This window comes from Struthio camelus, chromosome 3 (assembly GCF_040807025.1).
Source record: "Struthio camelus isolate bStrCam1 chromosome 3, bStrCam1.hap1, whole genome shotgun sequence".
NCBI lineage: Eukaryota > Metazoa > Chordata > Aves > Struthioniformes > Struthionidae > Struthio > Struthio camelus.
In genome coordinates this window covers 94,525,807-94,541,215 of record NC_090944.1, presented here as the reverse complement: position 1 = coordinate 94,541,215, position 15,409 = coordinate 94,525,807, and the positions used below count along the sequence as shown (strand labels likewise).

The following is a 15,409-nucleotide window of genomic DNA, read 5'->3' as shown; positions in this document are numbered from 1 at the left end:
TGTGTATTTACCTGGCTTCAGTTTTATCTGTCTAATTTTGAGCTTCTCAGGGTCCCAGTCAAGGTCCTGCAAGGATCTCCTCCTACTAAGATCCCTTAGGATATTTAGGAGGACTAGGTTGTGCCATCTTGCTTGCTCGTTTAGTGTAGGCTGGTGGGCTCTCAGAGTCAGCTTTTTGGAACTGGAAAGGTGATATTTTTTTCAGTACCTCCCTCCCATGTCCTCAGTGCATGAAGTGTGAGGAAGCTCCATCTGTGAACCATGTCTTTCACTATCGCTCTATGCGCATATAAAAATACTTTATAACGCACAACTGACTAATTTGGAAAGAACTGTTTAAAATCAGAGCTGAACGTCAGTTCACTGTATGGGGAATGTCTGCTTGCCAAGGTCCGTTTCAAGCAATAGACCTTACCTTAGGCAGAGGTAATGAAGCTAATAAACAATTCTGAGAATTTATTTGACCTCTGTGTGTATCGTTACCCATGTTTTAGAGGTGCTTGCTTTTTTTTCTCTGAAGTCTCTGGAAGTTTTCCAGTTGGCTTTAGTGAAGCAAGGCTTTATACTGTCGTTCTCATAAAAATAAATGGAAGTTACAGTAAGTCTTCTCTACCTTGATAATGCATGCAATACAATTATTGGCCAAGGAAATAAAAGGGTTTAGAAAAGCGGAATTAAACAACAGTGGTCAGTGCAGCAAAGATGGAAGAAAAGGAAAAATAGTTTCCTTTCATACCTGTTTATATGCATGCATATAGAGAGCTGTATAAATTCATCAGCCTATCTCTGCTGACTTCAAGTATCAGTATGTTTTAAGAAAATGAAAGGTCTAGGGCTTTGCTTCATTCCCTTTCAGCTGCCTGGGGTTAGAGAATTTCCTCTAGGAGTGCTGAAAAGTTGGGCTGGAAAAACAATTGCAGCCAAATTCTTTGCACTATTAAGACAACTGCAAGAGATAGTGATATCAAATATTTTAACAGCAACATGTAAAGGTGTATAGGCGTCTGACCTCTGGATCATGTATCTTGTGCCTTGCCTTATGCCTGGCACAGCAGGTGCATGGCATCATGCCTGATGATGCACAAGGTGATCTCTCCTTCAAACTCGATGCCGTGGCATTTGATCAGATTTCTAGGTTGGAGGGTAAGCAGGATGTCAACTGCCAACCCTGCTGCCAGAGCCAAGCCCCACCAGGGACGATTCCAGTAGATCTGGCTGTGATTGTGCTGATTTGCCAGGTGGGGTAGATCGCTGTGAAGTAGCTATCAAGAGCCAGTGGTGTAAGGAATACTATGGAGACAGCTTGAGGAAGAGGCAGTATGATGAGTGTGAAAGGATATATTAAATCTTTATCATTCCATGGCTTTTGCGTCAGAGAAAAGACCAGCTGGAACGGCATGCAAATGTTGAGCAAGCTCAACATCTGCAATGACCAGGTTGAGCAAGAACACAGTATGTGTCTTCCAAACTTTCAAATGAAAGTGGAAAGTCCACAGAGCGATTATATTGCCCATTAATCCCAGCCTACATTCTGCTACTGGAGCGATGCTTGTAGTTATTTCCACTGGTTCACTGTGAGCAGAATAGTTAGACTGCACTATTTTCCACAGGGTCTTAAGGAAGGACTGAACTATGTGAGAAGGAAGAGGCCCTGGGTCATGCTGTGTGCCATCATACAAAGTGTTGTTGCCCCTGCCCCAGTACCGTAAATCACTTCTGCATTTCTGGAGGAAGTACAGTCAGTATCATGAACTCAAAACCAAACTCATCTGGAAGTACATTTATAGGATGCTGTTTAGGTTTGTCTTTTTATGTATCTAGATATTTCTAAGGCGCATATAAAGCCACAGCCAAAGTGGTAACTTAAAGATGAAAACCTGACCATAGCCTGCACTGAAAGTTCTCCTTTATTAGTGAAGGACGTATAGGTGGAGGGTACCAGTACAATTGTGTAATCTGGTCCCACTGAGCTTTGAAGAGGTAAAATCTGAAGAACTAATAGGATTAGGATTCATCTTACTGTGGTGGAGGTAGTTGCTTGAATATCACCACGCATTTAAAGACAACACTGAGAGTAATTTTATGAGCAATTATTATTGAACATCAGGTAACATGTAAAGGTGCCAGAAATCAACCGTCTCCACTTTTGCTAATGTTCCTGCAGGGACATCTAACTTGCTTGCACTACATTAATTCCCTTCAGTAAAATCATGGCTTTGCCCACCTACCTGAGAGGTTAGAGCGTTTGTCCAGAAATTAAGAGCCTTTTTTTTTCCCGATCCTCTTCTCGTATCAGCCTGACAGAGTTGAATCCACAGATCAACCTTCTTCCAAAAAGTTCCCTAACTGGGGGCTAGAAGGTATTTCCATCACAGGCACTCTCTGTTCCTCCTGTTGAAGTTGGGTCACTCACTGTATGTGAAGCAATCGTGGGTCAGAAGAAAGAAAATCAGAAGGAGTGATCCTGCTTTGTAACCTCTTAGAGGAGATACTTTCCTGGAAGCAGTGAGACCTGGGCTCTGGTGCTCTTGCAGAGCTGCTTATGTCTTTTCTACTGGGAATCTTCTAAAAAGATATGTAAGAAGCCATGCAGAGCTCAAAAGAAAACATTCATTTTTCTTGCAATGAGGGGTGCCTCAGAAACGCTTTGCAAGATTTAGCTTTTACATGCTAAGAGACTATAGAAGAGGGGAAAGGTATGTTGTTTTAACTGCGCTTTGTAAGATTTTTTTAAGTCAGTATCCTTGTGGCATTCAATAATTTTGATTATGTCTCCTGGTTATGGTAGCCCCATTTTATAATTTCAATAAAATAACGAGCAAAATTTGATCCTTCACGCTGAATATACAAAACAGCAGGGCACATGGAAGCAACAGTGTCTTTATGCAATACCAGTATAGCAAGAGATTTCCAGTTCAGCAGAAAATAGCTGTCCTATGCTTATCTAATTGTTCTTCTCTGGTAACTTTCTGGCTTTTCAGTTTCTCCTGGGATACCTGCTCATCTAGTTGCCAAGATGGCAACTCTGCCGTGCTTTCCTGCTACTTTAATCCCTGTCCAACTCCCATCAGAAGATTCTTCACCAGACCAGAGCCAAGACTGCTCACAGACTCGTCCCTTGATAACGCGCTCTACTCTGCAAAGAAGATCCCCACTGTTGGTGCCAAATGAGAGCAGTTCAGAAATCTCAGGAGAGCACCCGCAACTTTCAGATTCAGGTGGGTAAAAATCACTGGACATCTGGGTCTAAGGATACTGTGCAAGTCCTGTGACGTTTCCCTGTGCTAAGATTGTCCCTGATTTTATTGCAGGGCAAGAGGGAATTGTGTGGGGTGGGTTTTTTTTTTTTTTGATAGCTTGTCATAAAAGATTTTCAAGAGCCTCGTAGATATAAATGGAGCAGAAAGTCATTAAGATGGGAAAGCTAAGTCATATGAAGTAGGGAATATATTGCCTTTAGGGGAAAAAGCTAAAAAGTAGAAAATGAATCTAGCCTCCAAAAGTGAGAGAATGTGTCTATTTTGGGGAGGAGGTCAGTTCTTTATCAGCAGTCTCAATGTTTCTCACTTTAACCTGTAATCTGTTTGGAGAAAAAAAGATGTAAGCCACCACTTGGCTTCCTCTCTTTGTTATGATTGGCTGGCCTTGTTTTCTCTGAGAAGATACCAAAGGGTGAGAAAGACAAAAGAGTAATTTGTGAGCGATCAGAAGTTTAAAAATGGGAGGGAAAAGAAACAGAAAGAAGAACTAAAGGGGAAGTGGATGTAAATAAGACCTTCATGCCAGATTGTTTTGAGCTTGTACAGCAAGATCTGCCTATAATGCAAAGATATAATCTTACAGAAGAACTGAGATTTCAGTGTCATATTCTTCAAACTGGCTCATACCAGGGCTCTCACTGAAAGAAGCAGTCTTGTCTCCTTCCTTTGTCCAGGACTATGTTTTTTTTGCTGGGTTAGTCTGAGCCTGGATGAGTTCCCTAATGCAGTTCTTCAGAGAACTGTAGCAATACTTCTGCTAGCACGGGTGGAGGAGGGCAACAGGAGCCTGATGGCATGTATAACACTTCACATTCCTGTTTGAAGGGAGAAACACAGAGCCATTGCTTCAGCGTGCTGGGAGCCCCACAAAAAAGCTTTCCAGAGAAGATGCTCAAGAGGAGGACATAACAGAAAATAAAGGTGAATAATAGAACTGCTGGGACCCATTTGTTGTTGCCCTGTACTGGGAACAACCAGTTGCTGTGTGAAAAAGAAGAAATGTCTGTTAGAGAGTTGTCAAGAACATTTTCTTGCTCAGCTGTGTTTTTTGTTCACCATTTTCTTTTTAATTTGAAAACTGCAGTGCTGAGGCAGCTTTCCTATTAGGGTATTCCCATTGCTACTTTTCTCATGGAGAGATGGGTAGGCCATCTGAAACACTGGCAACGGCATAGCCACACATGAGGCTGGAAGTGCCTAGGGACATGTGAGTTGTGTGTCCCTTTCTACCGTGTACCTACTGTGTCATCTCTGGCTCTTGAGTCATATTCTGGTCTGAGACAGGTGAGAGGGTTGCAGAAGCAGGATTACTTGTCCACCATGAGACTGGAGATTTTTGGAAACTTGTATGTTACCAGTGCTGGTGCTTTCTGGGAAATCGTTTGCATTATGTTTCTCAAGATAAAGGAGAAATAGTTGTTAACTGCCAAGTTCCCTCAGCCAGGTGGAGCCATGAGACCTGATGAGGACATTGCAAGCTTCTGTGGGAGGTGTAGACCAGAAAATGCTTTCAGTATCCTGCAGAGGACTTCAGTAGCACTGGATGCCTTAATTTCATGAAGTGAGCTGTGTGGCTTGTGGCTACACCAACAGCATGTAGCATGAATGAGCCCACAAAGGTGTTCTGCTCCAGCAGAGAGTCCTAACTTGAGCTAAAAGACCAAGTCTCCATTAACTCACATTTGGAAAAAAAACAAATGAGGGTGGGAGCCTTCTTGTCCTAGTGAACGTAGCCCGTAAACTTCAGTGGGAAGTTTCACAGTGTGCACGCTTTGGTGAAATAGAATTGAATGTGCCTAGTTACAAAATCTGCTGCTTACAGCTACTCTTCTCTGTTTTAACAAACTGGCTTGCAGTCCTATAATCACAAACATATGAGCAATTCAGTACTGTGTAGCAAAGTGAAGAGAAATGTTCTGCAGTGAAACATTAAGCATGCATTGGAATTCTTTAAGGCTGAGGAGTAGAAATCATACCATTTCCCCTTTCCTTCTTCCCAGCTGTCAGAGTTGAGGATTAGGAGGCATGCTTTTTTCATGAGCTGCATCATTCCTCCTAGTTAATTCTGAAGTATTCTAGGAAATATTTTCAAAAACCTAAAATTTTCATATTATTGAGAATATTACTATATTTCTATATTATTTTATTATGTTTATTTTTCATTTATTTATTTATATAAAGGGTTTGCTTTCGTTGACCTTTTTCTTACTGTTTAGATATTAGTCAATTAGAAGAAAGAACTTTGCCTAAAACTACTTCTGCAATCAAAGAAGAACGAAGAGAACAAGTTAATGAGGAGATTGTTCCATCTCCCTTTGGTATAAAGACGACATTGAAGACTAGAAGCCCAGAAGAGAGGTGAGAAATGGGTTTAGTCAGTTGGGCGTAGATACAAAAGCATGTTTTGCTTGTATACATACTGTACGTGTAATACGTGCAACGATTTGCAGCACAAAGGCTCTTTCCCTTGCTTAAGAGTGGCAAGTATGAATGGGCAGAGGTCTAAGCACAGGTCCAGGAACTGGCAGTTGATCTAATTCTACGTTTTCTGCATTTGCTGGTTTTTATTTTGGTGTGTATTTTGTTAGAAGATAATATATTAAACTTTGATGATAACAGCCCAAGACCATCGGAACTAGCCTTGGCTTTTCTTTCCAACAGGATTGCCAAAGCAATGTGTGTGACTGTCAAACAGAGGTTTTTCCTTTAAGACTGTAACAGTAATGTGAACCAGAATACCGGAGATTAGGACTTAATATTTGTATTTCAAGGACTGGAATTCAAGGACTCTTTATCTTGTTCTGTTCTGATGATATAAAATGAAAAGTGTTTAAGCACCCTGGTATTCACACTAAAAAAGTGAATGATTTTCCTACTAACATCCATCATTGGGTGAGAAATGCATTTTACCACAACAGGAAGCACTTTTTTATAATCACCTCTCTTTGTATAGCTTTGCTTTTAAGTTTATAAGCAGATCAGCCTTGTGAAACTCCTTGTATGCCAGAATACTTCCCATCCAGTCATAGGTAATGTTTTCCCACAAATAATTTTTACAAGCCCCATGTATTAAAATATTATAGCTTCTTATACACTCAAGAGAACTACAAAATAAAAAATGGAAGTTCTATTTCTTTGGCTTAGCATTCAAAAATTAAAACTCTTTTTAAGGAGTAGCAGTTGTGCAGCTCTGATGTTCAAAGGATGTAAGCAAGGCAAAAGTTGCCAGGGAGAGACAATATCTTTTGTTATGCCATCATTTCTTCTACAGTGGCACTGCAGTCTGCAGTGGCCATCACTTCATGATGTTAGTGTTCGTCTGAGTAGCTCGTTTACTCTTGTCCTTGTCCTGACTTTTCAGCTGTGCCAAGACTAATCTTTATGTATGATGAACATCCAGGTTAAAGTTTTCTGGAGAGGGGAGAAATGTAATTTTTAGCTTCAATCAGCCCTCTGATCCGGTTCATCACTCCATTACAAAATGAGTTGTACCAAGACACAAACATAACTCGTGGCTAGGCAGAAACTGGTTAGGCCAGCATTAGTGATGGAAGAAATGCTCATAAAATTGTTACCTTTGCTCAGCCAATGCAGATAGAAGCAGTAGCTTTTGGGAACACTTAGCCCACCTTCAAGTTTTAAACAGAAGCAGCAAACTTTTAGCCAAAACAGGCTGAAAGTAATAGTGTGCCTTGGTGCAGCACTTCTGCTGTGCTGCAATTACACAATTACTGTGCTGTGGTGCAGTCTTAGCACAAACTGAATTCCCTCTGGATGAAAATAAAGCAGAGAATGTGCTCCAACTCTTTATAGACATTTTCCCCATGTGATGAGGCTGCAGCTATTTGGCAGTGTCCCTGCCTGAAAAGTGTATTGGATCCTCAGCAACAGCTGCTGCTCTGCAAATGATCTTTGGTACAGTGATATTAGGTGGCTGTGTGGTATAATAAAAACTGTAATGTGGTGTATAATGAGTATGTCTGTTATGTGCAGGATTTTTTCAAGTTCAGTAGAAAGTTTTAGAAAGTGTCCGAATTAAACCTCTGAGTACATTTCCAAATAAATAAGGTATGTTCATGTATGCTGTATTATGCTGTATTTTGAGTCAGACTTCAATTTATCCCTCCAGAAAATTGTGGATATCACTTTTCTCTTCTGTCACTCTTTTCACAAGTTTGTTCAAAACTCTCTAACAGAGTTAGAGTTACGGAGTTCTTTGTGACTGTAACTAGATCTAGTCAGAGGAAATGCCTGAAATATTTGTCCTTTTGGATAGTTTCTATTTTCCCCTTTTAAGAAGAGGCTGATACTAGCCTAAAAACATGATCTACTAAAAGTGTAATTTATGTTCAGTATAAATGGGATATTTTAAAGTGAGAATTTGGTGCCAGGTAAGACTGGTATTATTGCTAAGATACTTCACGTTAAAAAAAAAAGGGGGAGACATAACTTTGGAATTCTAAACTCAGTGTCAGCTCCATCAGAATTGCCAAAAGAAAACTAGCCGGAGAACTTTACAATTTAGTATCTTCTTGCTTAGGCCAATCACACCAGGAGTTGGAGTAAGACAGAAGACTTCTGAAGAAATTGTTGAAGAACAACTCAAAGTAGACACGCATCTCATAGAAAAACAGCAGCAGGAGCAACAGGTGCTGTCCGATTAGTGCCTTCACTTTGTTTTTGACAAGTTCTCATGGACTTGGGTGTTGTGTGGGCCATGTTCTGACTCATTGCATGACAGCAAATTTTTCCGCTGATCTCTCATGTAATATTAGATTATTTTCCTCAAAATAAAAAAAATCTATTCAGAAATGCCCCCATCCTTACATTATTGGCATGTGAGGTACTGCATGGATTGTTTAGTATTCAGTCACAGACAGTCACAGTTCCCACTCTTTCCTATTGGATTTTTCTCTTTTCCACATATTTTCTGGGCCGTAGTCACTTAGCTAAATTAGACCTCAAGGTTGATTCTGTTCATTTCTTATCACTGCTCCTCTTTGAATTGTCAGTCATTCTTTAGTACTCTTCTACTTTTTGCCTTTGCCAAGGTCTAAATCAAGTCAAGCCTTTACACACACTTGAAGCATGTAAGTGATCTCACTGATTCATACTAGATTTCTAACAAACAGGATTAAAACCAGGACTGGCTCTACGCAGTCAAATTGGCATTTGCTGCTGGCATAGATGCCGGTGGTGCCTGATGGCAAAACAGCCAGGGCTCCACTGCCTGTTTTGCCTCTGAGAGCTCTGAAGAAGCAGCATGGCAGCTGCTGCTATCTGGGTGGTGAGCCTGGGGCAATGGTGGCAGTGATTGGTGCAGGAGGAGGGAGAAATGCGCAGGCAAACACATGCACACACAGACACCAGCAGCAGGAGATGTCACATCACCCATCCCGCCCCCCCGGGCGGAAGGAGGAGCACCTTTGCTGCAGGTTCCCTGTCCCTTTCCCTTCCCCTCGCTGGAGCAGTCCAGTTCTAGCCATACCCTCCCTCTTCATCTGTTAAGAAGCAAAACTCATTTTTTTTGCTGAGAAACCCTGAGCCAGCTCTGCTTAGAGATTAATATGAGTTTATGTGCAGGGCTGAGTTGGCAGCTTTATGCCCTACCACCTTGTGAACAATATTGCACTGCAAAGCCCTGAAGGCTGAAATACTTGGTTCACAGAGGAGATACAGCTCACACACTAGCTGTGGAAGCATCTCACAAGCTGTCTTGTCCTTGCTCTTTGTGGTGCATAGCTAAAGCTTGAAAAGCTTTTTTTTTTTCCCCTCACTCTTCCTGCCAAATCTGACAACATTTAACGGCCAGCTTTTCAAGTAAGCTCAGTAGTGGATAACCGTTCTGTTGGAAACTACTGAGTTCTTCTAAGAGTCTAACCCTTAGTACCAAATACAGCAGGGATTCTTTTCACTGGGAGCCTTTAGGTGTTAGCGTCAGCATTTTGTTAGGCTTGTTGACTGGGAAGATGCACATTTGATCATCAGGCAATTTTCTCAATGTCACCCTGGCAAAATAACAGCTCAAACTGATTCATTTATATATTTATGTTTAATCTTATACAAAACACTCAAATTTCCTTAAAAACAAAGACAGAACTTCTCCCATCTCAGTAGCGTTTTTCCCTCCCATGCTCTTAAAAGTAAATAAAGCAGGAAAGTTTTATAGATGTGATGCTTAGCACCATCTTAACCGGATGATTCTACTAATGAACTAAAGGAGGAGTCACATAGCTACTGTTTGTGGAAGTTCTTATCTTCCCTGTAGTCTGGTGGCTGTTATTCATGTCCTCAGTTATGCAAAGCCAGTGTCTTTAAGACTTCTGGTGTCTCAACTTTTTACATTGCCATAAATATCTTCCTTTTTAGATAATGATTCTCAGCTCGTGATTCTCACAAGCCTGTGTGATTCTCACCATTTTCGGTGTTTTTCAGAGCAAGGCAAAACTAACCCCTCGGAAGTCTTTCCTGAAACAAAGAGAAGGTATTGCAAGGCTCAAAAAAAAAAAAGAGAATCTTTTAAAAGAACAGAGAAAGCATTCCAGAAGAGCTGATTTTGACTGCTGGAGTCACTTCTCCTGGCTTGGCCCAAGGCGTGCAGGCATACTGCAGCCAGGGAAATGCCCTCAGTTAAATCTGCAGGCCAGAAGCTCCGTGCAGATGGGTACATATGAACAACAAACAAATTGTGCTTTAGATGAGAGGGAGATGAAGGCTCAGACTGAAAGTGAAGCAAAAGAACTTGAGCACAGTGCAAAAGGGAGAGAAGGGATTGGGAGAGGTGGGGATACAAAGGGGAGTCCTGCTGCCTCATCTCTAACAAACTGGCCTGAACTCCTGCAACGGTGTCATGAAACAGTAATGGAAATGAACCTACGAGTAAGTGAAGAAAGTGAAACTCATCATACAGATCCTCTAGAGGAAGTAGACAGAACTGAAGGAAGACCTGTGGAGGGTACCGTGCAAAAGGACGTAGGTATGATGGACCAGCCTCTGACAAGTGATCTCACAGAGAGAGCAAAAAACCACTTTGAAGTCCTACAAAGGCATTCTCCATTTCAGAATTTAGGAGGCCAAATTAGGCAGGCAGAAGGGAGCGCAGCCTCTGCCCTCACACAGAGTCAGGGTCGAATACGTCCTGAGGAACTTGTTTCAGGGAGCCAGAGCTCAGAAAGCAAAAGAGGAGTCTGTACTGGGTTTAAGATCATCAATGATAAGATAGTAAAAATTGCCCATAGCTCACTGCAGGCCGTGGAGAAGAAATGCTCATCCCTGGCGTTCCAGCAGGGGTGGCAAAGGAATGGTGCAGCCGCCCCAACATGCCGTGTTGCATCTTTGTCCTGTGAGTCAAGCTTCTTATCTTCCAACAGTGATGGTGACCTCGAATCTCACCATGGTCTTTATTCCTTGAACTATGGGACTCAGGGAGTAGACTGTACTGGCAGGCATTTGGATCTCTGTGATGGTGATTATGCCAGTGATGAGCCCAGTGGAACAGAAAAAATGCCTGTGAAAAAGTACAGCAGATCAGCTCCGAGGAAACAAGATGTTCAAGAGCTCTCAAGACAGCAAAGTCTGTCTCTCAGCACAAGCAGCAGTGATTCCAGTACTGAAGTTGTCAGGCCAAAAGGGAGCAAGGCCCACTCTTCTCTTCAGCGGTCTGCAGTTCATCTCACAAGATCCAAAAGGAGAGGGCATCAGCCTGAATCAAAGAATGAGAATAGTGTTAGGGATGTTAAAAACCTAGATCTGCCACCCTCAGCAGCAGTGAGCCAGATTCCTACTTTCAAGAGTAAAGAAACCTCTGCAGTGGAGGAACCATGGAAAAAACTGTTTACAAACACATCAGGTAAGACTTACCTGAGTTTTGATTTCCACTGATACAGGGAAATAAATTTCTCACAGTCTGTGACTCATTCTATGCATGCTGCCTGTGTATATGCCAACCTCCATCAGTATTTCTAAGTCCTAACCTGGAAAAAACAGAGAGGAGAGTTGTACCTGCAAGCCCCTTCTTATGCTTGGCTCCCCATCTTTCCTGGCCATTTTTCCTAAACCTGTTGCTTGCAGTGCACTTTCAGATAGAGAGTCTTGACCCCATGGTCTGTTCAGTGAGTCCCTGAAATGAGTGCTGGAGTTCCCTGTAGCATAGTTATCTTCATGTATTCCTTGCTAGTATTCCCTTGGTAGCGGGAGGTCCACATTTTCTGTTAACACTCTTCAGATATAATGTGATTTCAAAAAAAGAGTCACAAGCTGGGCAAAAGAATTTTTCAGATGTGCATATTTTGCTCCTAAAACAGAATGCTTCACATCAGTGGAAAATGGTGATTTCCTAAGAAATGTCCTTCAGATTGTCTCCTCATCTCAAACCCCCAGCTATCTCTTTGTTTAGAGTCAATCAAAATCAGTTGTCCTGCCTGCAGCAATAACTGAGGCAGAAGCTTTCATTTCTGATGGTTCTCAATTGCTCTGTCACAGCTTGCTAAGCATAATATCTCTACCCCATGTCGAGTTCTTGTTACAAAATACTCGTACCTGAGGCCTATCTGATAATTGCATTCAAAATAAGGTTAACCTATCACTTGACATTCACATACCCAGTAAGGAGTTATCCCCTGATACTGATATATCCCCGAATCTACTCACTTGTCATGTTCAGTAGAGCTTGGATTCCACCAAGAAGAGCTATGCTGGGAACTGAATGCTGCATAATTAGGCACAAATAAGTTAATTCTGTTCGAAAGGTTAAGCAGTAAAACTTCTGTACTTATACAGTCGGTTTGTGGTTTTAAATGCGTAGACAAGGTTTGTCAGTATTCAGAGATTTTTGTGTGCTAACATGATTGTCTTTATAAAAGAAACTCAGAACATCCTTACCAGAGGAGTAGAGACTGATATATATCTTGGAGGAACCCCTTCACTGACTAGGATGAGAGAAGAACAAGAGAAAGCAAGGCATTTTCTCAGGTAAATCTGGATCAACCAAAAATCTATTTGAGCATGAGGTAAGGCCAGTATTTCCTTCAGGATCCTTAAAATGAGACTGCTAAATTCATTTTTACTGGCTAACCTGATTTCCAGGGCAGCCATGTAGCCTCTGAAAACTGAAGTGCTGAAAACTGAAACTGTCTAGATATCTAAACACAGTGAAGGGCTTGACTGAAGGGGCCACCTCTGAAAATGCTGGTGCATTTTTAGGCTTAAAGCTGAGTAGTGCCAAATGCTTTTTATAAGTTGCAGAGCATCTTCACATTACACTGAAATCAGTAAGAACTGAGGATATTTCATTTTACGGGATTAGGCCTCTAATGGGCTAAAGGATAAACTTCTCATGTCACATTGACTCAAGCATAGCCCGTATTTCCAAAATTGACAAAAAAATGTATAGCACATGCCAATGCCACCAGCATTGTAATTTCATAAACACATATAAACAAGACCAAGGATATGTTTGATACTGCATAAATGACAAACTTGAAATTTCAAGAGTTGCTTTTATAATTATTAAAACACAATAGAAGTGCTGCAAATTGCTTTGTTTTGTTTTTCACATCTGCAAAGAAGGGAAATAATTCCTTAGCACAAAATCCCTGGAAGAAATAAGTTTTTGAAATTATGGAGTTTGGAATGGAAGTGCTTTCACAACTGTAACTAATTACAGGTTATGCAATGAAATTGTATAGTAACTGTAATAAAATTTTAGTAGGTTTACAATCAAATCAAATATATTATTTTTTGAAATGATGAAATCTATTAGAAATTACTGTGTGCCATCTACTCTAAAAACAGATGAGATTCTTTTTCTTTTTACGTTTACAGCCTGGTTCTTAATAGGTATGTGAATTTGGTTTGTACTAAAGTAAGAATAATTTATTGATTCAGCCTTTTATTTTAATAGATAGTACAAACTAAGAAATTATTTTTCACAACTGTTTGTCCATTTCTCTTGATTTCAAAGACCGTGTGATTAGTGCAAAATGGTATTTCAGAATTATATTTATTAGTCTGTATGATTTCCTCTCATAGCTATCTTTCAGCAAAATGCCTTTGCATATCTTAAAATAAGTGGCTTCATTAAAGATCCATCTTGTCTTTGATCACCAGCTGACTGTGATAGGGGTGCCAGATGTGAATATTTGTGGGATTGGGCAGTTTATAAAACTACGAATGAAACCAGGTGCAGCTTTTACTTTTTCTGATGTTAATTTTGGCTGTGGAATGATATACTGGTGCAGAATGACTACGCTATGCTCTCTGCCAGCACTGTGTTCTCTGTCTGCTGGCAGTGCTTCCCAATGAGGCTGCCTTACAGATGGCAGTACTTTGATGTTTCATAATACCACAGGTTTTAAAATGAAATTTTAGTGGACTTATTCCTGTCATCAACCACAGTAGCTCCTAACATTTTCACACAGATGTTTATCCAAAAATGCATGAAAAGTTTGATGTGTGCATCTTTTAATTTCCTTTTTCTAATTTATGAGTTAAAACTAATTGTGAACAGCAGCTTATCCTCCTTGATTGCATTGGCCCTGTGCTAATTTATGCAATCTGAGAATTTGCTTTGTATTTTTAAGGTAAGTAAGCCTGTCAGGAACCCTAGCTAGTAACTGCAGCAATAGCACTTCACGTATGCCATGTTGATGATTTATGCTCACTGAAAGCAATGAAAATCCTTTTGAAAGCAACATGACGTGCCTGGACCTGCCCAATCTATCCATCCTTTGGTTTCCAAGTACTTTGTTTTTAGACCTTTGCAGGCATGAAAGATTTAGGCAAGAGGTTTAAAACAGTTGGGGTGTAGCGTGTAGGCTTTATCTTGTGCCTAACAGAGCCAGGAGAGCGACCAGTTGCAGTTCCCAGGCAGCGCTGAGGGAATTGCTGCTGTTGACTCTTGATATTAATTGGAGGATTCGGTGACGATCATTTAAGTTCCCTCCACAAGGACAAATTGTCTGCCATTTGCAATATATAACTTGCTTGTAGTATTGAATCCACACTGTTCATGGATCCACAGCAGTAGCCATCATTTTTTTCCCCATCTGCCTTTGGCTAAGAGGCTTTTTGCTGGAAAGTGACCTTTGCTTCAGGTATGCATGCTTTTTGCCTCACAGCTAGCTCACTGCAGCGTGCCTCATGTAGAGGTACGCTCGGGAGTCGTGCAAGAACATGAGTTGGTACAAAATACTTAGCCTTTTTTCTCCATTCTACATCTCTGATGGACACCTCGCTCCTATTTGCAGTTTACAGCAGAAGTATGAACTGTGGTATATCTAAGTCTCCTAAGAGGTTTTGCTGTGCTTGCTTTTGGTATCTGCAGTTATTACATCTCACGAGGGTAGGGGCTGTTGGCTTGAGGCAACCATAACACCTCCATACAGCTAGGCTGTCTTACCCTGCAGACCAGGATGGCTACATCCAAGCTGCCTATTGGGAACGATTCCTGGCCTGCACTAACCTTACTAGGCGTCGTCTAGTGGAATGGTAGCTGGCCCGTGCCAAAACCAGAGATCAGCAATGTTGTACTGTGGGCAATGCCACACTTGGGTTCATGCTCCAGCTCTGATTAGTTTACTTGTACAGATGTAACTCTTGTGTAATTATGAAGAAGTTGATACCAGCTGAGATGCTGGAGGGCATAGCTCCCTGGCTTTTATTTTACTGGGTGCAAGAAGCTTAAGATAGCACTGTTCAGTCTTTGGTGGAAGATGTTTTATATAAAACTTGATTCTTGCTTTTCTTCAAGTAGACCGTATTTCAGAGCAGCTGGTCTGGATTCAGAGAAGTGGTGGGCTGGACATAATCATGCAGGAGCTATATTTGATAATTTAACTGGATTAATATGAGGAGCGTTAATAATTTTATTGAATAGTGATGAGACATTTTTAACACGCATTTAATCAGAATATTAGATGGTCTCATTTAACATAGAACACAACCAAAACTTAGAATTACGTAATAAATGTAATGGGCAGCAGGATATGGGAAGCCCATTTATTTCTTAGAAGCATTGTGAGCTTTCGTGTTTTTCCTCTGAAGTGGGAAACTCCATTGCTGAGAGGAAAACACGAGGTCATGGCTGCCTCCTGTAGCTCTCATTTCTTTTCAAGTAATACTGATGGCCAGATGGTGGCTGTGGGCCATGA

At 41.1% G+C, this 15,409-nt stretch overlaps 1 protein-coding gene across 5 annotated transcripts in view; it reads left to right on the top strand.

Annotated features, from left to right (window-relative positions):
• LOC104150624 (centromere protein J) overlaps positions 1-15,409 on the top strand; it is a 48,219-nt gene that overhangs the window by 8,102 nt on the left and 24,708 nt on the right. For all 5 annotated transcript variants that reach the window (XM_068939182.1, XM_068939181.1, XM_068939179.1 and 2 more), the window contains 6 exons: positions 2,982-3,218; positions 4,086-4,181; positions 5,477-5,618; positions 7,801-7,909; positions 9,696-11,109; positions 12,122-12,230. In XM_068939182.1, coding sequence (XP_068795283.1) covers positions 3,017-3,218; positions 4,086-4,181; positions 5,477-5,618; positions 7,801-7,909; positions 9,696-11,109; positions 12,122-12,230 — 2,072 coding nt within the window. In that variant the 5' untranslated portion in view covers positions 2,982-3,016. The remainder of the gene's footprint in view (positions 1-2,981; positions 3,219-4,085; positions 4,182-5,476; positions 5,619-7,800; positions 7,910-9,695; positions 11,110-12,121; positions 12,231-15,409) is intronic.